Here is a 23,045-nt window from a genome sequence, read left to right on the forward strand (position 1 = left end):
ATTGGCCAGTGGGAGCGGTGGTGTTACCAGCCACTGCCGAAATCCACCAGCATTTGGCCGGTTGGCCGCTGTTAATGTCAAGCCCTGCTGACAGCGTCTGCTAGAATTTGTTTTCTACGGGCAAACTAAAGCACCAAAAATTCGTAAAAGTATTTTCACCAAGACAAAGACGAGAAGGTTTGTCGCAGTCTTTTAAGAGTAGCAAAATCACGCGAAAGACTCGTTTCTTTTCACAGAAAACTAGCTCAGCCGTTTCTCAGGGCACTTTCTTATTGACAGTAGCCTACCATAACAGCAGTGGTGCGCATATCCGAAAGTGGGACTTACCAAGTTTTTTGCCTCCCAAAGCTCTTTAGCGCACGTTTTTCAACAACTGGGCAAATGCCCCCTCCTGCACACCACTGAATATCATTGACATTTAAGACATACAGCCCCACCTAAAAAAAACTTAAATATCTCTTTAATATTTTGTTGATTATGTTTGGTGCGAGAAGGACAGAATAGTGATAGTGTTAAATCTCTTCTTGAATTCTTTGCCCCAACGAGCCCAACAACATGAGCGTAAAATAATGTGTATAAGAGAAAAAAAACCTTGTTGAATTTTTCTCTGTGAGTTACCTTACATGTTCATAATGGCATTTTGACTGTCGATCATCTCCATATTTCTCACAGGACAGAAGGTTGTGATCCTGGATGAATTGGAGGATGTTGAGTGCCTGGAGGGAGACACAGTCACGTTCAAATGTCGAATTTGTCCCAGTGACTACATTGGGGTCAAGTGGTACCTTGATGAGACTCTGCTGTACACCAATGAGCTCAATGAGATCCAGATGCTGCCTGGGGGCTACCACAGCCTCACTTTCAGACAGCTGGCCCGCAAAGACACCGGCACTATTTCATTTGCAGCAGGGGATAAGAGATCTTATGCCTCCCTGCTGGTTAGAGGTAAAGCCTTTCTCTGCTAGAGTTTTGTTGAGTATTTATCACATCTGTTTCTCAATTTCATGTATTGTATGATACCAGAGAGACGCCCCACCATCATTAAAGCGCTGGAAGACTGTGAAGCAATTGAAGGAGGCGGTTTGATTCTGTTTTGTGTGACCTCCAAGCCATGTCACATCTTGTGGTACAAGGAGGGCTGTCTGATGTGGAACTCCTCAAGGTATTTTGCCACGCGCTCAGGCTGCGAGGCCCGGCTGACGATTCGGGAGGTCAGCAGCAATGATGCAGGAGTATATGAGTGCAGTGCTGGATCTGTTACAACAAGGGCTGTTGTCACTGTCAAAGGTTTGTCAGGATTAGGACAGTATGCTACTGGTTACATTTTCATCGCAAGAAGTTTTCTACTTGTTGTTGAAGTTTTTGGTGATTTTCCTCCTTTAATTGTCTTCATTAGCCATCCCAGCTGAGTTTATACAGCCACTAAAGACTGTGGAGGCCAAAGAAGGGGAGACTGTGACCCTGACCTGTGAGTACTCTCTGCCTGGGGTGCAGTTCCACTGGTGGAGAGGATTTGAGGGCATCAGGGCCAGTGACAAGTACATAATGAAACAGAGAAAGACCATTAATTCCCTCATCATCAAAGCTGTGAAGCCTGTGGACTCTGGAGAATATACTTGTCAGTGCAGAGATCACCGCACCACAGCAAGCCTCAAAGTACAAGGTATATCATGAACTCCTCCTGACCTTTATCTGCCTTAAAAAAAACTTAATTTATGGTTTTATTTACTAAAAGAAGATCCCTTCTTGTTTTCCAGCTATTCCCATTACTTTTGTGCAGCATTTGAAGAACATGCAAGCAGAGGAGGGCGTAAGTGTCTTACTGCGCTGCGAACTGTCCAAACCTGGACTGCCAGTAGAGTGGAGGAAAGGGCAGGAGCAATTGTGGAATGGGGTCAAGCACCAGATCAAGAGGAGAGACACCACCCAGGAGCTTCTTATATGGAAACCCTTACCTGAGGACAGCGGTGTCTACACCTGTGTGTGTGCTGATCAAGTGACATCTGCCACTGTCAAAATCAATGGTGAGTTGATGGCAGTTGTTCTTATTCACCATTATATATAATGCACAAGTTTATAAAAGTCAGTGTGATAATTGTTGATTATTGCACTGGCAGCTCTGCCGGTTACTTTCAAACAGAGGCTGAGAAATGTGCTGATTGAGGAGGGCAACACTGCTACTCTACGCTGCGAGCTTTCCAAACCTGGTCACAGCGTGGAGTGGAGGAAGAGAGGAGATGAACTCATCAGGAATGGAGACAAATATCAAATGAGGCAGAGGGACATGCTGATTGAACTGAGAATCTTTGGCGTCACACCTGAGGACAGCGATCTCTATACATGCATCTGTGGAAACATAGAGACCACTGCAACACTGACTGTGAATGGTAGGTGTCTGTTAGTAAAGTGTGCCATTAAAAGAGTCTAAAATGTTATTAAGACAATTATTATCTGAGCACCACTGATTGTGTTAACTTTTCTGACACCTCCTGCTTAAAGTGATCCTCCGGGATGGAACAAGTTGGGTCCTATCACAAGGTTTAGGGCAGAAGTTACCCCTACAGCAGTGTTTTTGTGCAGCAGAAGCCCAAAGGGCAAACACCAAACACCCCCTCCCTGCTCGTCTGCCGGTCTTCTCTGCACTCAGACGGGGCCATATTTTACTTGACCAAAAACACAAATAAACAGACTCCCACCAAAAAAATCTGATATTGGTCTGCATTCACGCTTTATTTAGAGAATTTTCAGCGCGTTACTTTCACACAAAAACACCGCTAAGTAAGGCTCTAGTTCTCATTGTGTCGTAAAACGGCGCTACCTCCGCTGCAGAGCCACAGCTGGCTATGAGACGCTCGCCGCTTAGTGTATCAGTCCGCGCACGCGGCGTGCCAGATATAAACAAACGCAGGTAGTCTGCCAGGAAGAAGAGACACGTTGAGAACTAGAGCCTTATTTAGTGGTGTTTTTGTGTGAAAGTAACGTGCTGAGAATTGTCTGAATAAAGCATGAATGCAGACAGATATCAGATTTTTTCGGTGGGAGTCTGTTTATTTGTGTTTTTGGTCAAGTAAAATATGGCCCCGTCTGAGTGCAGAGAAAACCGGCAGACGAGCAGGGAGGGGGTGTTTGGTGCGAGCGCTCTGGGCTTCTGCTGCACAAAAACACTGCTGTAGGGGTAATATCTGCCCTAAACCTTGTGATAGGACCCAACTTGTTCCATCCCGGAGTATCACTTTAAAACTCAAAAAGTCAGAAGGATCGTGAGGCCCAGCTTTCATGGTCCGTATTCATACTGAAAATCAAGATCAAGCTCGCTTGATCTTGAAAACAAAAGGACACTTATAAACAACAATCAGGCTCATTTGAAATGCTGTCTCAAATCTTGTATAATTAAAACCGTACTTTTAAATTCTATAGCTGTGGTAGTTAATGATGCAATATGGTACAATGAAGAAATTTGTTTTGGACCCCAGTGCTGCATACATTTCAATTCCTGCACAGTTTAACTTCTGAATAATACAAATGAAAACAACAACAACAAAAAAGAAACACATGTTCTGATCTTAACAATCTACATGGAAACACAATAGTTCATATCAATGGCATCCACAGACAACATTAACTGCCCATCTGTTACACATCACTCTTCTCCACCTCACGTTGTCTTTGCCTTCTAGCTCTTCCAGTGACTTTCAAGCAGAAGTTAAAGAACCTCCAGGTAGAGGAAGGACACAACATCACACTTCATTGTGAGATTTCTAAACCTGGAATCCCGGTGGAGTGGAGACTTGGAGGAGATCTGTTGGAGAATGGAGATAAGTACCAGATAAAGCAAAGGGACTCCACTTTGGAGCTGATCATCAGAGATGCTGATCCAGAGGACAGTGGTGTCTACACCTGTGTGTGCAGAGAGCAGAGGACAAAAGCCACCGTTAAAGTTATCGGTATGATTAATGTTTTACATTCTCTTCTTTCTTTGTGTATTGATCCTGTTTTAGAAGTTCAATGAGCTGCAGGTACAGTGCTCCTGATGCCTTTGCTTTTATTCGGCTTTCTGGTCCATAGCTGTTCCTGCCACATTTAAAGTGAGTCTGAAAAGCCAGGAGGCTGAAGAAGGGAAGAGTGTGACACTGCGCTGTGAGCTGTCAAAGAAAGGAGTCCCTGTGCAGTGGCAGAGAGCTGGTCAGGAGTTGTCCGAGGAGATGTTCAGAGGAAAATATCAGATGCAGCAGGAAGGAAAGATGAGTCAGCTGACAATTCTCAATGTCCAACCAGAGGATGCTGGGAAATACAGCTGTGTTACAGGAGATGAGAAAACCACAGCTGAGCTCAAAGTGAAATGTAAGTCAAAAGAGCGCAAAGAGAGGAACCACCTAGCTGGAATCGGAGTATTAGAGTTTTATAATATCTTTGCTAATTAAAAAAAAAAAAGAAGTCTTTGAAAGTTATCCTCAGGATTTCCTTTACCTGATTGAACTGTTCGTTACTTTGCAGAAAACCTCTGATTCCCGTAGATTTAACCGATGATGTATGAATATTTTATGCAATAGAGTCTATATCCCACACCCGACAGTAATGGTACAATTTTCTAATGGTCTTTGGGAGAGTGAAGGCAGAAAATACGTGTCTTCTGATGCTTTCAACCCGAAGATAAACCTGTCATTGAGGGCTAGATGCTAGTTTAACATGTTGAAAAATCAAATTATAAATTAACCAGTGATGATCACAGTTTTAAATATACTCACAACAGCGCTTCCTGTGACATTCAAACGAGAGATCAAGAGCATGGAGGTGAAGGAAGGAGACAGTGCACTTTTTTGCTGTGAGCTCTCCAAATCAGGAGCTTTGGTGGAGTGGAGAAAAGGAAGAGTGATCCTGAAGCCTGGAGAGAAATTTGATATGAAACAGGAAGGACGCCTTACTAAACTGATCATCAACAATGTTGAGGAAGGTGATGCTGGGAAATATACCTGCAAGACTAAAGACAGCCAATCAACTGCTGAGCTGACTGTGCAAGGTGAGAGAAGAGCCAAATAATCTCCCAGATATTTCTGATTCATTCTTTTGTTCAGCATGTCTCTTCCTCTTTTCTTTCTTTTTAAACTTTGCTGATGTTTTCAACAGAATCAGCTGAACGCAGACGCCAACGAGGTCAGCTCTAATGTAGAACAATGAAAGCAAAGTAGACTTAGTGGGTGTTAGCACTGTGTGAACCCCATTATGTCATCTCACTTCAGCAGCACTTCAGAGATATTACTGTTCCATTGTCACATTGTTTGTCATCTCGCTTATGGCCAAATGTAACAGTACAAGGAGTGCTGTACATTTCCGCTCATAAGCTGGGTAAAACCGTGGAGTCATGTTACAAACCTACATCCCAAACAACCTTGACTAAACTCTACCAATTTTGATTATTTAATGTATGTTTACTTCCTTATCTTTGCTAGACAAAGTTTTTTTTGTTTTTTTTGACATGCGGATAGAAAGTCACCTCATAAAATGGATTATCATATAACCCATTCAGCAGTTCAGTTTCAGCTGAACTGCTTATTAGGAAAAATGTAACTAGCATGACAGATTTTCTTGTAAAAAACATCACTTATGCAATATGACTTCAATATAATGTTACTCAAGTTCATTTTCATCATGAAGATAATGATGTGTGATAAGGTCTGTGTCAATCTGTGTCATCCCTCTGTCTTATTCTAGGCTGTTAAATGTTTTTTATTTATTATTTATTCTAATTAGATTTTTTTATTCAAAAAAAATCATCATGTGCCGTAGAATTTATTCCACTAAGCTGATTTGTCAGGCCATTCCTTAAAATCTTGAAATTGTCTTTAATTCCCAGGTTTACCGCCAAGTTTCAAGCTCCCACTAGTCAACCAAGAGGCGACTGAAGGCCACAGTGTGGTCCTGAGGTGTGAGCTCGATAAACCTGCCTCTTCAGTCGAGTGGAGGAGAGGAACTGAGCTGCTGAGAAATGGAGACAAATACCAGATAAGGAAAAAGGACCTCCAGGTGGAGATGAAGATATCAGACCTTAGTCTGGATGATGCTGGAGATTATACCTGCATCTGTGGTGAACAACGAACAAGAGCAACTGTCATGGTTAATGGTGAGTATTTCAAACACTATGTACTTACAGTTTTTTATTGAATATTTTACGGTTTCTGCTTCAGCTCAGTTGGTAGAGTATGTGCTGCAGAGATCCCTGGTTTGTCTTTGACCTTCAGCCCATGGCTGCATGTCATAATCCACTGTCTTCTTTTAACATTTCTAACCTCACTTCAACTTTCCTGTAAAATAATGGTAAAGCTGGCCAATATGCAACTTCAAAACACTTTTAATTTTTTTATTGAAAATTAGGGCTGGGCAATATGAGAAAAAAACCTATCACAATATTTTATATCATTCAATATCGATATTTGTCACGGTATAAACGCCAAATTTCACGCGTAACATGCTGCGTCTCTGCATAAGCATTTGTTGTTGTTGTCGTAGCTGGTTTTGTTCATGCTCTCTGAGAAAATGTTGATATAATAGTCAAAGCAATATTTGTTTTGGGGGCGGGGAGGAGGAGGGGTGCTATGAGGTCACCGTCTTCTCCGGACTTATCTGTTTGTACCAAGTACGGCATGAAGACGAATACACAGATATCCACCTGCAGACCCGTTTTCAAAAAAGATGCGGAGTCATGGACAAATACGCGTCGCCGTGTGTCAATATCACCGGATCAATAGTTTAATTTACTGGAGTTGTAGAAATACCTACTCCTGGAAAGCCCACCTAAGTCATTCTGATGAAAAACAACATTACGAAATAAAAAGGCACTTTGTAAAAAATATATATATATTTTTTTAATTTTAATAAAAGCTTGGAAAAGGAACAAAAAGTCATTATTTTAAAATTGTAAAATTGTTAAAATAATCACTATGAAATATTTAGTTATAATAATATGATATTAAAGAATAATATGTATTTCATGATAACCTTGTCTTATTTCACAATTTAATGGCCATATTACATGTTTGTCAGCTTATTTATCAAAATGGTATTTTATTTTTTATTTGATTCAATTACGAATCTTTTGAGCTGCATACTTTTGTGGTACTTAAATCAACATCATACCACACAAACTGACATCTGATGTAAATGTGAAAGCTTTGATGTCTATATTTGAGTTATCATTCAAGAACAGAGAGCAGAAAACAGATGTTCCTTCACTTGCACACCTTATTTGATCATTATCATATTTCTACTTTGGCTTACTCCAGAGCGGCCGATCAGATTCCTTCAAGAACTGAAGAATATCCAGGTTCAGGAGGGCAATGGGGTGACACTTAGCTGTGAGCTCTCCAAACCTGGGACTCCAGTTCAGTGGAATAAAGGAGACAAAGTGCTGAGCAATGGGGAGAAATACCAGATGAAGCAGAACGGATGCACTCTGGAGCTGCTAATAAAGAAGAGCCAGCCTGAGGACAGTGGCACATACAGCTGTGTTTGTGATGACATAAAAACTACTGCTACCATCATCATCACCGGTGAGAGCCAGTATACTGGTCTTTAACAGAAATGCCATGCTTTGATTATTTAAAGCTGATACAGTATATCATTTGTCTCTCTGGTTTATTCCCATTCAGCGATCCCAGTAACTTTTAAGCAAAAGTTGAAGAACCAGGAAGCTGTGGAGGAGAGCAGTGTGATGCTACGCTGTGAGCTCTCTAAAGCTGGAGTTCCAGTGGAGTGGAGGAAAGATGCTCAACTCCTGAAGGAAGGAGACAAATATCAGATGAGACAGGAGGGCAGGATGGCTGAGATGGTGATCAAGAATTTAACTCTTAAAGATGCAGGGGAGTTCAGCTGTTCTGTTGGCAGCGTTGTGACTTCAGCAGACATCAAAGTAAGAGGTATGCTTTATTACACCCAAAAGGAAGGAACCTTCTGCTAAGCTGGTGGTATTGTTGCACTTACATGACAGACATGGGTTTTCTTGTAACTAAATAGGCTAGATGTATTCGTAAAACTAACATTGATTTCAGAAGTGTTGGAAATTTTACAGTAAGGGAGAGTTTTTCTAATTTATGGTCACTGCTTGATGTTTTGTTCTGTATTTCCAGCAATTCCTGTAACATTCAAGCAAGAAGTTTCTAATTTGGAGGTGAAAGAAGGAGACAGTGGAATTTTCAGCTGTGAGCTCTCCAAACCAGGAGCTCCAGTGACCTGGAGGAAAGGTAGAGAGGTCCTCAAACACGGATACAAGTATGAGATGATACAGGAGGGCCGTCTCACCAAACTAATCGTCAACAACATAGAGGAGGAGGATGCTGGGAGATACACCTGCAAGACTGATGACTGTCAATCAACTGCTGAGCTCACTGTCAAAGGTAGGAGATAGTTTCAACTGAGAAAATGATCAAACATCCTTTCAGAAAAAAGCAAAATAAGATTTCTTTTGCAATCCTAAATAAAAGAACATTTCTTTATGAAATGCCCTGAATAACCACTCTTTGCTTCTGCTCCCGCAGCTCCTCCCATCACATTCAAGACTAAGTTAAAGAACCAGCAGGTTGAAGAGGAGAACAGTGTGACACTAAGCTGCGAGCTGTCAAAGCCTGGTCTTTCTGTGGAGTGGAAGAAAGGACAAGAGCTGCTGAAAAACAATTTCAAGTACCAGATTAAAAACCGGAACTGCATCATGGAGATGACCATCAAAAACGCTCAGCTTGAGGACAGTGGGCTTTACAGCTGCAACTATGGTGATGTCAAGACCACAGCCAACATCACCATTACACGTAAGGGAGGACTGAAAATACACAAATGTTTATGGCTTTTTACATACAAGTCGTTCAAGAGAAACAGCTTAAAGCCTAACCACCAAACAGCAGTTTTTAGTTGTGACACAAGCTGGTAGAGTTAACTTAACTTATGATAACAAAGTGTTTTTCTGACTGGTGTCTCCACAGCTATTCCTCTCACCTTTAAAACTGGTCTGAAGAACCAGGAAGCCCGTGAAGGAGGCAATGTGTCTCTCCGCTGTGAGCTGTCCAGGGCTGGCGTGCCTGTTGAGTGGTGGAAGGGAGAGGACCAGCTCTATCATGGGGGACGATACCAAATGTTGCAGAGAGGTCAAATAGCTGAGCTGATCATCAAAAACATCCAGCCGGAGGATGTTGGGGAGTACAGCTGTGTCCTGGGAGAGCAGAAGACAACGGCTGAAGTCAATGTGAGAGGTAAGTGGCTATTAACACGTGAATTCTTGTGGTATGGCAGTGCCTGCTACACTCACAGTTGAGTGTATCTACTTGTAGGCTTCTCTTGAACAAGACTCTCCAGGGAATAACCATGACTCCAGTATCTGCTGTTGTGGCATTGAAATTCAATTAAGATCAAAATCAAAACTTTATTTTTGCATGCTTTTTCTTCTTCTTTTTCCAGCGGCAGCATCCGTCTTCTTTGAGAAGGAACTGGAAAACCAGGCGGTGATGGAGGGGAAATCTGTGTTGCTGTCTTGTGAAATCTCCAATGCCAATGTTCCTGTCACTTGGAAGAAAGACAACACAGGGATAGAAGATGGAGGGAGGTACATCATAAAGAAGAAAGGCCCCACACACTCTCTGGAAATCAAGAAGCTGTGTCTGGAGGATGCTGGAGAGTACTGCTGTATCAGCAGAGGCAAGAAGACTACAGCCAAGCTGATAGTGAGGGGTGAGTGGATAATACAGAAAACTTTTTACCCCAATTCACTGACATGTGTGTCATATCATTTACAACACTAACAAAATGTCTGTTGTCATGTAATTTTTTATACATCCCATTCCATCTCTAAAACACCAGCTGTATCTAGCTCCCTCTCCCTCCACAGAGCGCGTGCGAATCGTCACACATCTGCACGACATAACGGTGACGGCGGGTGAGGATGCAACGTTTGTGTGTGAGCTGAGCCATGCAGATGTGACTGAGGGAGTCTGGTGGCTCGGCTCCAGCCCTCTACAGAAGAACGAGATGAACCAGATGACATACGAGGGTCGTCAGCATCGACTGGTCCTCACCATGACAACACCTGAGGAAACAGGCACCGTGGCATTTGTGATTGGGGAAGAGAGGACGTCTGCAAATCTGCTAGTTAATTCTAAGCCCAAGGGTGAGCAGAAACACAAGAAGTAGAGGCTGCAATCTATAAACAAATCAACTTAGACCACAAATATATGAACTTGAGTGATATTTCATTTCAAATCCTAGTTTTGTTTGAGGAGAAGCCACAGGATGTTGTGATCATGGAAGGAGAGATAGCAACTTTGTCCTGCAAGATCTGTGATTTGACCTCAACCGTTACCTGGAGGCTCAACCACATCCCTCTTCGACATGGGGATAAATATGAACTGCGTAAGGAGGGCAAAGTCAACCTTCTGATAATCCATGACGTAGATCCTCTGGATACTGGCATATACTCCTGCGATACTGGAGATGTGCAGAGCAGTGCCAAACTTACTGTAACAGGTAAAAATTAATCTCAGGTTGCTCAATATTGCCATGAAATTATCTTATGACCCCAGTCGCTCAATTTCTATATGTTGTCTAATATTTCCCAAGAGCTCCCTCCATTCTTCCAAGAAGAATTGCAGAGTCTGGAGGCTGAAGAGGGAGGTTCAGCTTCTCTATACTGTGAGCTTTCAAAACTTGGAGTGCCAATTCAGTGGAAGAAAAACAAGCTGCCACTTAGAGCCGGCAGGAAGTATGACATCAGGCAGAATGGCTGCCTCCTCCAGCTGCACATCAAGGATCTCAAACTTGAGGACAGTGGCAGCTACACCTGTGAGGCAGGAAATGCAGAGACCACTGCAACTGTGACAGTTAAAGGTTTGTTTCTTTAGGGTTAACTTATAACTCTACATTCTTGTTGTGTTTATATATAACATTTTACTCCCACCCCATTTCTTTTCCTAGAGCTCCCTCCGTTCTTTAAGAAAGAGCTACGAAGTGTGGAGGCTGAGGAGGGTTGTACTGCCACCCTGAGCTGTGAGTTCTCTAAGCCTTTTGTTCCAGTGCAATGGAAGAAGAACAGACTAGCTCTAAAGGCAAGCAAAAAGTACGAGATGAAACAGGATGGCTGCCTCCTGCAGCTTCATATCAAGGAGCTAACACCTGAGGACCGTGGAAGCTACACATGTCGAGCAGGAAGTGCAGAGACAACTGCGACTGTCTCAGTTAAAGGTTGCAGATTTGCTTAGAGTGCATCTTTTGCTCACATGGATATTTGCTGTAACTGCAGTCTCAAATTTAAGCGTTTTTTCAGTCAAATCTGTAATCAATCACTATGTTTGACCCTTATTTTCCTGATTTTTTCTAGAGCTCCCACCGTATTTCAAAACTGAATTGCAGAATGTGAGAGCTCAGGAAGGAGGTACAGCCACCCTGTGCTGTGAAGTGTCAAAGGCTGCAGTGTCAGTTCAGTGGAAGAAGAACAAGCTTCCACTAAGAGCCAGCAGAAAGTATGAGATGGAGCAGGATGATGGCCTCGTTCAGCTCCATATTAAAGATCTTAAACCTGAGGACAGTGGAAGCTACACATGCCAAGTGGGAAGTGCTGAAACAACAGCAACTGTCTCAGTGAAAGGTATGTACATTTAAAAACCTTACTCAATAACTTAAGTAATCTGCCAGCCTGTTTCACAAAAACAAAAACAAATGATCATCTTGCCTTGTAGAAATTCCCATACATTTCAAAGAGGGATTGCAGAATTTGAAGGTAGAGGAGGGATGCACAGCCACCCTGTGCTGTGAGCTGTCTAAAGCAGGGGTGTCAGTCCAGTGGAAGAAGAACAAGCTCACACTGACGGATAACAGCAAGTATGAGATGGAGCAGGATGGCTGCATCAACCAGCTTCATATCAAGGAGCTTACACCAGAGGACAGTGGCAGCTACACGTGTCAGGCAGGAGGGGAGGAAACCACAGCGACAGTGACGGTGAAAGGTTGGTGCAACAGATCCAAGACCCTTTTTTGTCTGCTTCAGAATCATATCAATAATAATTTCTTTTGTCCAGAGCTCCCTCCATTCTTTACAAAAGACCTAAACAGTGTGGATGCTGAGGAAGGAGATGCTGCCTCTCTGATTTGTGAGCTGTCTAAGCCTGGAGTGTCAGTCCAGTGGAGGAAGAACAAGCAGCCGTTGAGAGCTGGCAGAAAGTATGAGATGAAGCAGGAAGGCTGCATCAACCAGCTCCTTATCAAAGACCTTCAACCTGAGGACAGTGGCAGCTACTCATGTCATGCACAAAGTGCAGAGACCACTGCAACTTTGTCAGTGAAAGGTGTGTGCAGTTTTCACCCATACAAGCACAGAGTTCCTGTGCAAGCACAAACCCAAACACCAGAACTTATTTTGACTAAGAAGACATAAAAAGTTATTTAAATGTCTGTTTTCCAAGAAGCAATTTCATGCAATGTGCTAGCCAGCTTCCTCTCACCATGTGTTTTTATCTTTCCCTACCAATACTCTTTAATGAAGAACATGCACCATATTTTAACAAAGAACTACTAAGTGTGGATGCTGAGGAGGGAGGTACAGCCTCTCTGAACTGTGAGCTGTCTAAGCCTGGAGTGTCAGTCCAGTGGAAGAAGAACAAGCTGCCTCTGAGAGCCAACAGGAAGTATGAGATGAAACAGGAAGGCTGCAGGCTTCAGCTTCTCATCAAAGACCTCATATCAGAAGACAGTGGTAGCTTCTCATGTCATGCAGGAAGTGCAGAGACTACTGCAACTCTATCAGTGTTAGGTGTGTATTGCTTTTACAAAACTATCCATTGTTTTCCCTTTAATTATCAATGTACACTACAAAGCAAGCATTTTCCATCACACCCTTTATGCTGAAAGTAAAAAAATGCTTTACATATCTGCATCAAACAACCAAATTTATGTTTTTTTGGAAAAGAAAGCATTTTAATCACCTTCAATTGAGTACATTTTTTCCCAATAATTCCCTTATCTGCAGAGCTCCCGCCATTCTTCAAGAAAGAATTACAAAGTGTAGATGCTGAGGAAGGAGATGCAGTCTCTCTGATCTGTGAGCTGTCTAAGCCTGGTGTGTCAGTCCAGTGGAGGAAAAACAGGCTGCCTCTGAGAGCCAACAGGAAGTATGAGATGAAACAGGACGGTTACTTTCTCCAGCTGCATGTGAAGGATCTCAAACCAGAAGACAGTGGCAGCTACTCATGTCATGCAGGAGGTGCAGAGACCACTGCAAATTTATCAGTGAAAGGTGAGTGCATTGTTTGTTATAAAACTGTCCAATGTTTTTCTTCTAGCCTAAATGTGCAGTACAAGGCATATTTTTTAGTCAATTCTTTACCCGAAGTAAAAAAGCTTTCTATTTCTGCTTTAAATAAGAAAATTTCTCAGTTTTTTGTGGTTAAGACATTCATCAACAAGCTTTAGTTGATAACATTATTACCAACACACCACTCCTTCTGCAGAAGTCGTACCATTCTTTGAGAAAAAATTACAAAATGTAAATGCTGAGGAAGGAGATGCTGCCTCTCTGACCTGTGAGCTGTCTAAACCTGGAGTGTCAGTCCAGTGGAGGAAGAACAAGCTGCCGTTGAGAGCTGGCAGCAAGTATGAAATGAAGCAGGAAGGCTGCATCAACCAGCTCCTTATCAAAGACCTTCAACCTGAGGACAGTGGCAGCTACTCATGTCATGCAGAAAGTGCAGAGACTGCTGCAACTTTGTCAGTGAAAGGTGTGTGCAAACAGTTTCCACCCTGACAAGCATGGAGTTGCTGTGCAAGCACAAACCCAAACACCAGAACATATTTTGACTAAGAAGACATAAAAGTTTTTTAATGTCTGTTTCCCAAAAAGCAATTTCATGCAATGTGCTAGCCAGATGCAGTCCCTGATTTTTCTTTCCATGTGTTTTTTTCTTTTATCTTTCCCAACCAATACTTTTTAATGCAGAACATGCACCATACTTTAACAAAGAACTACAAAGTGTGGATGCTGAGGAGGGAGGTACAGCCTCTCTAAACTGTGAGCTTTCTAAGCCTGGAGTGTCAGTCCAGTGGAAGAAGAACAAGCTGCCTCTGAGAGCCAACAGGAAGTATGAGATGAAACAGGAAGGCTGCAGGCTTCAGCTTCTCATCAAAGACCTCATATCAGAAGACAGTGGCAGCTACTCATGTCACGCAGGAAGCGCAGAGACCACTGCAACTTTATCAGTGAAAGGTTTGAAATTTAACGATCACTGGATAAACTGAAGAATAGATGATTGTGTTTTATTACCGCCTAAACCAAATTATGTTGCATAAAAGTTCTGCAAGTATGACCAGGTACATTTGCTAGTGTTGTTTTTTAAATCTGCAGGATTTTTTTAAATTTTATTTAAGATTTTCCAAACCTTATCTCATTTACTAGAACTTCCACCATTCTTCAAGGAAGAGTTGTGTGGTGTTGAGGCCAACGAGGGGGGTACAGCTTCCCTGATCTGTGAGCTGTCTAAGCCCGCAGTAACAGTCCAATGGAGAAAGGACAAGCTGCCACTTAGAGCCAGCAAGAAGTATGAGATGAAGCAGAATGGCTGTTTTCTCCAGCTGCATTTGAAGGAGCTCAAACCTGAAGACAGTGGCAGCTACTCATGTCACGCAGGGAGTGCAGAGACCACCGCGGCTGTGACAGTGAAAGGTGTGCATTTCAGGGGCCAAGTGTTTCTACACTTCAGTTGTACTAAAACAAAACAAGACTGGCTATTATATTCTTGTTTTAAGAATAATCTTCTGCAATGTATCTTTTTCTGGACCTCATTTGTCTTTTCGCAGAGCTTGCTCCATTCTTTAAGAAAGAACTTCATAGCTTGGAAGGGGAAGAGGGAGGTGTTACTGCTCTCTGCTGTGAGCTGTCTAAGCTTGGAGTATCTGTGCACTGGACAAAGAACGGGACTCCACTGAGAGCCAACAGGAAGTATGAGATGAAGCAAGATGGCTGTCTTCTTCAGCTCCACATTAAGGACCTCAAACTTGAGGACAGTGGCAGCTACTCATGTCATGCAGGAAGTGCAGAGTCTACTGCAACTCTGTCAGTGAAAGGTGTGTGCACTGGTTAAAAATTGTTTTAGTTTAAGCCAAGCATGTAATTGACTGAATTAGAAGACCTTATCAGTGTCTAATACTTCTGGTTGATACCATCCTACCTTACATTTAAAGTTTTCTTTCCTTTTTTACTTTTTCAGAGCTCCCACCATTCTTTAAGAAACACTTATGTAGTGTAGAGGTGGAGGAGGGAGGTACACCCTCTCTAAACTGTGAGCTGTCAAAGCCTGGGGTATCTGTACAATGGAAGAAGAACAAGCTGCCTCTGAGAGCCAACAAGAAGTTTGAAATGAAGCAGGATGGCTGCCTTCTCCAGCTGCATGTGAAGGATCTCAAACTTGAGGACAGTGGCAGCTACTCATGTCATGCAGGAAGTGCAGAGACCACTGCAGCAGTAAAAGTGAAAGGTGTGTGCATTTGGTAAAAATAACATTTTTTGCTTAGCATGCAATCACGTAATCCCTAATAGTTTGAAGAGGAGGTTTTATGTTTTCCTATATCTTAAATCTGGATATCAAGTTACAATCCTGGGAGTCCATTCCAAAAGTTTTCAAACTTTTAAAACTTCTCCTAAATGATGTGTTGTAGCAATCTCTTAATTTGTCAAACTGCTTAAAATGGTCCATTCCAAAAGTAGCACAAGATCTTGACAAGATCCTCCTGAGACTTGTGGTAATGATGAAGCAAGGATAGAATAATTTATTATCACCAGTTTGATAGCAGGGTGTCTGGGGGATCTTAAAAAGTATTAAAAGTTGATAAATCAATTTTGGGAAAATTAAGGCCCTTAAAAAGTATTAAAAAGTCTTAATTATGGTTTTAAGGGGTATTAGATTTTTAAGAGTCAGTTTAAAAATACGAAAATTTTAAAGAATAAAATAAAATAAATATATAAAAGATTTTAGTTACAATAAGATACAACAATAAAGATTGTGAGAGGTATATACACCAACTATCAATTAATGTCACTACTAGTTTTAAGAAGAGAAAGTAATTACAACATCAACTTAACTCGAGAAATTAAATACAACATTAAAGCAAATCACACAATCTCAGGCCCATGTCTTAAATTTGATAATGATTAAATAATTTCACAGGGTTGTTTTGCAAGTTGGCTTTGAATAAGTCTTGTTTCTTGTTGTGGGAGTGACGATAAACCTGCCTTTTTTTTCATTTATTCTTTCAAGCTTTATTCCTTTCCAGCTTGCATAATTTCTGTAAAAATGCAAACTACAGCTGTTAAAGATCAGTTGCCAACAACAACTCAAAGTTGCGATAAAGTCTTTAAACTTTTTGAAAGGTTTTCCAAAGGTCTTAAAAAAGTATTGGAATTAACCTCAGGATTTTAGCATATACCCTGGATAGATAGTCTTTAAACATCAACCCCCAACAAGTCTCCAGGGGGCTGGCCAATCAGAGGAAAAGGGCTTTGTGGTGAAGGAAGCCTTTAAAAGACGACAGCTAAATGAAGCAATTTGCACAGAGTGAGAATTTTCTGAAACACCAGTGTGAGAAAATCTGAACATTTTTGAGCTTTAAATCATGTAAAGCTACAACAAGAGTACAAGAGAGACAAAGGGTCAATAAATGTCTGTTTAAGATGGAAACACTTTCTTTTTCTTCAGTTTTCATCCACATTGTATGTTCAGGAATAAATCCTCTTTGTTGTCTTTTTGGAACACAAAACTCCTGTATTAATCATTTTCTTTCTCCCCAGAACTCCCACCTTTTTTCAAGACAGATCTATGCAGTCTGGAGCTTGAGGAGGGAGGTACAGCCTCTCTTAACTGTGAGCTGTCTAAGCCTGGAGTGTCAGTCCAGTGGAAGAAGAACAAGCTGCCTCTGAGAGCCAACAGGAAGTTTGAGATGAAGCAGGATGGCTGCCTTCTCCAGCTTCATGTAAAAGAGCTCAAACCTGAAGACAGTGGCAGCTACTCATGTCATGCAGGAGGGGCAGAGACCACTGCAGCTTTGAAAGTGAAAGGTGTGTTCACATTTGTGTTGATGTTAATGCTTTTAACATAACAAGTTTAATCCCCTAAATTCTAAAATATTGAAAGGAATGCTCCTCATGTGGATGCCAAAATGGGATTTCAACTTATTTTAACACATTACATATTTAAGTGTTTCAAACTCTACCTCAGGGTTGGGAATAAAATTATGTATCTTTTGGTCCACTCTGTCCTTTCTTCTCAGAGCTCAAACCGTTCTTTATCAAAGAGTTACTGAGTGTGGATGCTGATGAGGGAACTACAGCTTTCCTCAGCTGTGAGCTCTCGAAGCCTGGAGTGCCAGTCCAGTGGAAGAAAAACAAGCTGCCACTGCAAGCCAGCAGAAAGTATGAGATAAAACAAGATGGCTGCCATCTCCAGCTCCACATCAAGGATCTTACCCCAGAGGATCATGGGAGCTACACATGCCAAGCAGGAAGTGCAGAGACCACTGCATCAGTGGCAGTGAAAGGTGGGAATTTGATGACTAAACGATAAAGTTACAGGAACAAGATTTGTTTGTTGAAATCATATAACCAGTTACATTTTTTACTCTATCATCCAGCACTACAACCAACTCCCCCAAAAGTGGAGCCAGCCAAGGCACAGCCATGGGTAAAGGACACAGTGCCCAAACCAAGTCCTGCTCCAGAGGATGAGAGGCCAGTTATCCCAGAAACCAAACCTATTCCTCCAGAGCCCAAAAGAAGAACAAGGAAAGCATCTATGTCAAGTTCAGAAAAAGATTTGGAGACTGTGTTTGACTTAAAACCATCTATCCAGATAGAGAACAAGGCAGACGTCCAACCTGCAAAGCCTAAAGGGGAAAATGTTGATGTTGGACATGATGTAACTCATGAGGAAAGGCATAAGGAAAAAGACAATGAGCTGCACAAGAAAGATGAACAGAAAATGCAACAAATGGTGAAAGACACCGGAGTTGACAGAGCACTGGAAAAGCTAGAAATGCCTTTAGAAACTGAGAAAGAAGCTTTGATGGAAATAAGAAAACCAGAGAGAAATCTAGGGAATAAAGTTGAGGTTGAGCAAAAGGAGAGTCAGTCAGACAGGGCTGTGTTTGAACGAAACAAAAAGCAGTTATTTGTCTTGGACAAAGAACCTGAAATTGATCAGAGGTCAAAACAACAAGAGGAGTCTCCAGAGAGGACAAGAGAAGTTGATAGATGGGGAAAGCTTTCAGAGCCAGAAGAGTTGAAAAACAAGGAAGAAAAACAACATTTGAGGCCTTCAGAAAAAGTGTTTGAGAAAGAGCAAACCAAGGAACCAGAGGAGATTACGACAATGAAAGATGAAATACACAAAATAGAGGAGGAAGCTTTTAAACCACCTGTAAGGTCTAAAGGAAAGTTACACTCAACACTTAAAAGTGTTACAAAGGAATCAGAGGAGATCATAGTGCCATCAGAAAAAACGACTGTGAATGATTCTGAAGAAGATCCCAAACAGAGAAGCAAAGTGGAAAAGGTGTCAGCAGAGGCAGAAAAGAAGAAAGTGCCACGGAAAGAACCAGAAAAGACGGAAAATGAGGTTGATTTAGCTGCTCCGAAACCCCCTGTGAGGATGAAAAGCAAAACAAAAGGAGGAATGGATAAACAATACTCAAGGGACACAGAGACTGATCAAGATGAGCAGCAGACGACAAGAGTGGTTACAAAAATATCAGATGATCGGCCGGAGAAAGCATCTGTTGTTAGTGTGAAAAGGGAAGTTGAAGAGGAAATAAGATTTGAGAGAAAAGTATCAGCCACAGTGGACACTGAGATAGATGAGAGGTCTGAGCAGGCTCTAAGAGCGTCAGAGAAGAATGCAAGCATCCAACAGCCAATCGAACAACCAGTAACAACAGACACAGAGGTCAGGACAATTAAGCAACCTGTGAAAGCTCCAGAGAAGGACACAAATGTTGAACAGCCAATCAAACAACCAGTAACAACAGACACTGAGGTCAGGACAATTAAGCAACCTGTGAAAGCTCCAGAGAAGGATGCAAATGTTAAACAGCCAATCAAACAACCAGTCAAACCTATGAGAAAAGAACCTGATGTGGAGAAGGAAATTAAGCTGGTGGTTGAGCCAATGAGAAGGGAGGACGGAGGACAAACAACAAAAACGGCTGAAGAAATCCCCCTCCTTTACATTTCTGAGGATGAAACTTTCTCAGAGGCTTTGACTGAGATCCCAGCACACTTCAACAATGACAGCACCCCTGAGATTTTAACTGATAGGTCAGTACATTTGGCTGCTCTCCCTCCTGCTGTTGTACCCCTGACAGCACAAAAACCAAATGAAGACACGCCAGAGTTTGACTTCAGCATTGAGGATGAACCGCAGCTTCAAGAGGCCGCAGTCAAAATCCAGGCTGCGTTCAAAGGCTACAAAACCCGAAAAGACATGCGCCCTGTCTTTAAAGAGGTGTTTAAGAATCAGAGTGCAGAACTTCATGGTACACTTACCCTGGAGTGTGTTGTCGAAGGAAAACCCAGCACTGTGCGCTGGCTGAAAAACAGCCAACCAATCACTAGTGACCATCGCTGCCGCATTGAGACGTCTGACAGTGGCGTTTGTACGCTAGTGATCAAAAACCTGACCACCAATGACAGTGGGATCTATACATGTGAGGTGGTGAATAAGTTTGGTGTGACCTCCTATAATGGAAACATAACAGTAGTACAGCCTCAGAAGCCAACTGCTGCCCAGAGGCCTGTTCACCCACCTCTCGCTGCTATAACGCCTCTGCAACTCGCCCCTCAAAAACCTGAAGTCCAGGTTGCCACACAGACTCAAACACAGATACCTGCTGCTGCTACTGATGATGCAAACTACGTGGAGGGTGTCACTGAATCTCTGTGGGAGGCCTACAACCTGACAGAGCAGGACACTCAGATGAGGCTAGAGGAGAGGCGAGGTTCCTCACTAATTGCTGCCAGCTCAGGTGAGTTTATTCACCCAGTATGGATTTCTTTGGCCATATAATCACGTAGTGTTGATAAATGTTTCTTTCTTCTTTCAACAGTATCGAGTCCGTCAGACTATGAAACTGCTCCTGATATGATGGAACCTGTTGAGACTGGTCTAGCTGTACCGAGGTCAGAGGGTCAAAGGGAAGTGACAAAAGCTGTGGAACAAGTATCTCCACCAACAGATGATAATGAAGAGACAGCTCCTCCACAACCTCCTAAAAGACTGCTGAGTGTCAAAGGTCAGAGTTGTTAATTTCTTTTATTATAAGATGCTCTCGTGTTGTTTTTATTGAGATTTTTCATCTTTTTCTCCCTCGCTTATGCATAGGAGCTCATGAGGGTAAAATGAGGACACCTTCCCCCAAACATCATCGTGCTCATACAACCTTAACTAGTACTGTCTCTGGATCAGAGTCAGAAGGGGAACAGGATAGACAAGAGGTACACTTCAAAACTTGGTTTTATTTAGTTACCAACAATATGAAACAATTCATGTGTTATGTAAATCCTAACTCATTTTCTATTTCTTGTTTTTTCACTCAAGACGTTTGATATGTATGTGGCTCGAGCTGACTGCAGCCCCGACAGTGGAAATAAAGACAGCTTTGTCCTGAAGGAGGGTCAGTTTGTCGAGGTCCTTGATTCTGTTCATCCTGATAAATGGCTGGTGAGGACTAAACCTACCAAAACCAACGCTGCTCGTCAGGGATGGGTGTGTCCAGCCTACCTGGAAAAGAAGAGGAAGGTAGGGTTAATAAACAAGGAAATCCATTATGATTTTAAAAAGGAAAATTCAGAAACTTTGATCTAATGCTGAAAGTTTTAGAGGATTTCAAGAAAGAGATTAAATACATAAAGTTAAAACAAACTAAAAGGGTCATTAATCCCACAAACATGCTGTTCTTTTAACAGGAGACCTTCCCACAGTTAAGAGCACCTCAAGAGGATCTCAATGGAATTGGGTCTACAGGAGAAGAGTATAGAAGAGCTCTGAGGTCTGTCCTTCTGCTGTATTATAATGAGCAGCTAAATAAACAAGAGACCATATATATATATAAATATATATATATATATATATATATATATATATATATATATATATATATATATATATATATATATATATATGTATATATATATATATTGGCCAAGACAAATGGCAGCACGGCAGCCATACATGCATACATACTTCAAAGTAAATGATATAAAGTAAATGATCACATTACTCAGCTTTTGTGAGGAACTTAAGGCTTTTTATTTTATTAATAAAAGAGCCCCAGGTGTGAACTCTTCAAACAACACAACACAACTAATCTGCTTTAAATATCTTTATCTTTAGCCAACTGATCCAAGGCCTCATTGATGGAGAAGAGGAGTTTGTAAAGGAGATGAAGATGTTCACCTCTCACCAGATGAGCTATTTAGACTCCAGCCAGAACGTCCCCGTAACCATCCTCAACCAGAAAGAGATCATTTTCAGAAATATCAAAGACATCGTGCTTCTGCATGAGAGGTAATACATGCACATACAAGAAGAGCTGTGTTTTAGTCTCATCTGACTGTTCAAGTGTCGCTTCACAATAAACAAAATAATGTGTTTCACTCAGGTGTGTCCTTCCTGGTCTGAGAGCGTGTGCCACAGATGATGACGTGGCCATGCACCTGATCAAACACACTGAGGGCTTTGAGAAGTATCTTCACTACATGGTGGGGCAAGCACAAGCAGAGGCCTGCATCAATGACAAGGCCATCCAGCAGTATTTCAAAGTATTCACAAACTCTGCTTTTCTATCATGAACATTGTATCAAATAATGAGCAAAAAAAAAATATTCCTTTTCTTTTCTTTTTTTAATGTTCCTTCTTACATTTCAGGAACTGTCAGAGTCTGATGTACCCGAGGCTCAAATCATGAACATCCTAACCTTCCTCCAGCGACCAGTAGAGAGGATTCAAACATACCAGGCTTTGCTGAAGGTCAGCTTCTCTTACACAGCTTGGCTTTATATGTGAAACCTTGATCTCTATTTTAGTGCTAATGCCTGACTGTTTCTTTATACTCCAACTCTTGATCCCACAGAGAAGGTAAGCGTTTGCTTATTGGGAATTTATTCTAACTCAAACTCAGTTCATGAGTTTGTGAAGTTGTGACTTAATGAACTGTGTCTGCTGGGTGTCTGAGATGATTTTTTTTTTTTAGGAGTTGATAAAAAACAAAGCCAAAAGCGGGCAGAGCTGCTGTCTCTTGGAGGATGCTTTCTCTACGGTGTCCTGTCTACCCTGGAGGTCTGATAACCTGCACCAGGTGTCCCTCATCGAGAACTACCCAGCCCCTCTGACAGCTCTAGGAGAGCCTGTGCGACAGGTAACCACAGATGAGGTTTTTCCACATGCATGTAAAACACCCAGTTCTCAGTACTTGAAGGATTAACAGCCCTAATGTGTATCATAATATAAACAGATACTGTCACAAACAATTGCCTCACTCTCTGTCCTCACTTCTTTCAGGGAGTCTTCACCGTGTGGGAGGAATCTCCAGAAAGTAAAACAGCCTCTAGAGGGCATCAGAGACAAGTCTTTCTCTTCAAGGAATGCATCGTACTGTGTAAACTAAAAGGTGATACGTATTCTTTCAAGAACAAAATGAAGGTAAGACATGACTTCTTGTTTAAACACTCATTCTGCTCTTCTTGAGACAGATTAAAACAGTCTGTTTAATGACACATTTGGACCCATTTATTTTTCCCTCTCATTTCCACTTTTTTTAACCCTCTTAGCTGAGTGATGTGGAAATAAAGGAGAGTGCAGGTGGAGAAGAAAAATCTTGGGGTTTGTGGCATGAGCACAGAGGCTCAATGCGGAGGTACACCCTGCAGGGTCGCTCCTCTTTGATCAAACTCTCCTGGCTTAAGGATCTTAAGGAGCTGAAGCAAAGGGCCAGCCTGCCAACCAATAGTATGTTTATCTTTTGAAATATGAAAACATTTT

At 41.9% G+C, this 23,045-nt stretch overlaps 1 protein-coding gene across 1 annotated transcript in view; it reads left to right on the plus strand.

Moving 5' to 3' along the window:
- obscna (obscurin, cytoskeletal calmodulin and titin-interacting RhoGEF a) overlaps nucleotides 1-23,045 on the plus strand; it is a 43,282-nt gene that overhangs the window by 6,691 nt on the left and 13,546 nt on the right. The window contains exons 13-56 of the mRNA XM_074667884.1: nucleotides 673-945; nucleotides 1,024-1,287; nucleotides 1,397-1,663; nucleotides 1,758-2,024; nucleotides 2,118-2,387; nucleotides 3,678-3,944; nucleotides 4,066-4,341; nucleotides 4,751-5,017; nucleotides 5,125-5,151; nucleotides 5,852-6,118; nucleotides 7,278-7,544; nucleotides 7,644-7,910; nucleotides 8,121-8,387; nucleotides 8,529-8,795; nucleotides 8,967-9,233; nucleotides 9,439-9,708; nucleotides 9,866-10,144; nucleotides 10,243-10,500; nucleotides 10,594-10,860; nucleotides 10,948-11,214; nucleotides 11,351-11,617; nucleotides 11,709-11,975; nucleotides 12,048-12,314; nucleotides 12,512-12,778; nucleotides 12,995-13,261; nucleotides 13,476-13,742; nucleotides 13,961-14,227; nucleotides 14,417-14,683; nucleotides 14,818-15,084; nucleotides 15,228-15,494; nucleotides 16,805-17,071; nucleotides 17,284-17,550; nucleotides 17,644-18,848; nucleotides 19,080-20,031; nucleotides 20,113-20,298; nucleotides 20,388-20,500; nucleotides 20,604-20,804; nucleotides 20,972-21,054; nucleotides 21,399-21,572; nucleotides 21,667-21,826; nucleotides 21,933-22,034; nucleotides 22,258-22,422; nucleotides 22,566-22,706; nucleotides 22,835-23,012. Of these exons, the coding sequence (XP_074523985.1) occupies nucleotides 673-945; nucleotides 1,024-1,287; nucleotides 1,397-1,663; nucleotides 1,758-2,024; nucleotides 2,118-2,387; nucleotides 3,678-3,944; nucleotides 4,066-4,341; nucleotides 4,751-5,017; nucleotides 5,125-5,151; nucleotides 5,852-6,118; nucleotides 7,278-7,544; nucleotides 7,644-7,910; nucleotides 8,121-8,387; nucleotides 8,529-8,795; nucleotides 8,967-9,233; nucleotides 9,439-9,708; nucleotides 9,866-10,144; nucleotides 10,243-10,500; nucleotides 10,594-10,860; nucleotides 10,948-11,214; nucleotides 11,351-11,617; nucleotides 11,709-11,975; nucleotides 12,048-12,314; nucleotides 12,512-12,778; nucleotides 12,995-13,261; nucleotides 13,476-13,742; nucleotides 13,961-14,227; nucleotides 14,417-14,683; nucleotides 14,818-15,084; nucleotides 15,228-15,494; nucleotides 16,805-17,071; nucleotides 17,284-17,550; nucleotides 17,644-18,848; nucleotides 19,080-20,031; nucleotides 20,113-20,298; nucleotides 20,388-20,500; nucleotides 20,604-20,804; nucleotides 20,972-21,054; nucleotides 21,399-21,572; nucleotides 21,667-21,826; nucleotides 21,933-22,034; nucleotides 22,258-22,422; nucleotides 22,566-22,706; nucleotides 22,835-23,012 (11,985 nt within the window). The remainder of the gene's footprint in view (nucleotides 1-672; nucleotides 946-1,023; nucleotides 1,288-1,396; nucleotides 1,664-1,757; nucleotides 2,025-2,117; nucleotides 2,388-3,677; nucleotides 3,945-4,065; nucleotides 4,342-4,750; nucleotides 5,018-5,124; nucleotides 5,152-5,851; nucleotides 6,119-7,277; nucleotides 7,545-7,643; nucleotides 7,911-8,120; nucleotides 8,388-8,528; nucleotides 8,796-8,966; nucleotides 9,234-9,438; nucleotides 9,709-9,865; nucleotides 10,145-10,242; nucleotides 10,501-10,593; nucleotides 10,861-10,947; nucleotides 11,215-11,350; nucleotides 11,618-11,708; nucleotides 11,976-12,047; nucleotides 12,315-12,511; nucleotides 12,779-12,994; nucleotides 13,262-13,475; nucleotides 13,743-13,960; nucleotides 14,228-14,416; nucleotides 14,684-14,817; nucleotides 15,085-15,227; nucleotides 15,495-16,804; nucleotides 17,072-17,283; nucleotides 17,551-17,643; nucleotides 18,849-19,079; nucleotides 20,032-20,112; nucleotides 20,299-20,387; nucleotides 20,501-20,603; nucleotides 20,805-20,971; nucleotides 21,055-21,398; nucleotides 21,573-21,666; nucleotides 21,827-21,932; nucleotides 22,035-22,257; nucleotides 22,423-22,565; nucleotides 22,707-22,834; nucleotides 23,013-23,045) is intronic.

This window comes from Halichoeres trimaculatus, unplaced genomic scaffold (assembly GCF_033239565.1).
Source record: "Halichoeres trimaculatus isolate MK-OKI-2021-1 unplaced genomic scaffold, fHalTri1.1 fHalTri1_scaffold_4, whole genome shotgun sequence".
Taxonomy (NCBI): Eukaryota; Metazoa; Chordata; class Actinopteri; order Labriformes; family Labridae; genus Halichoeres; species Halichoeres trimaculatus.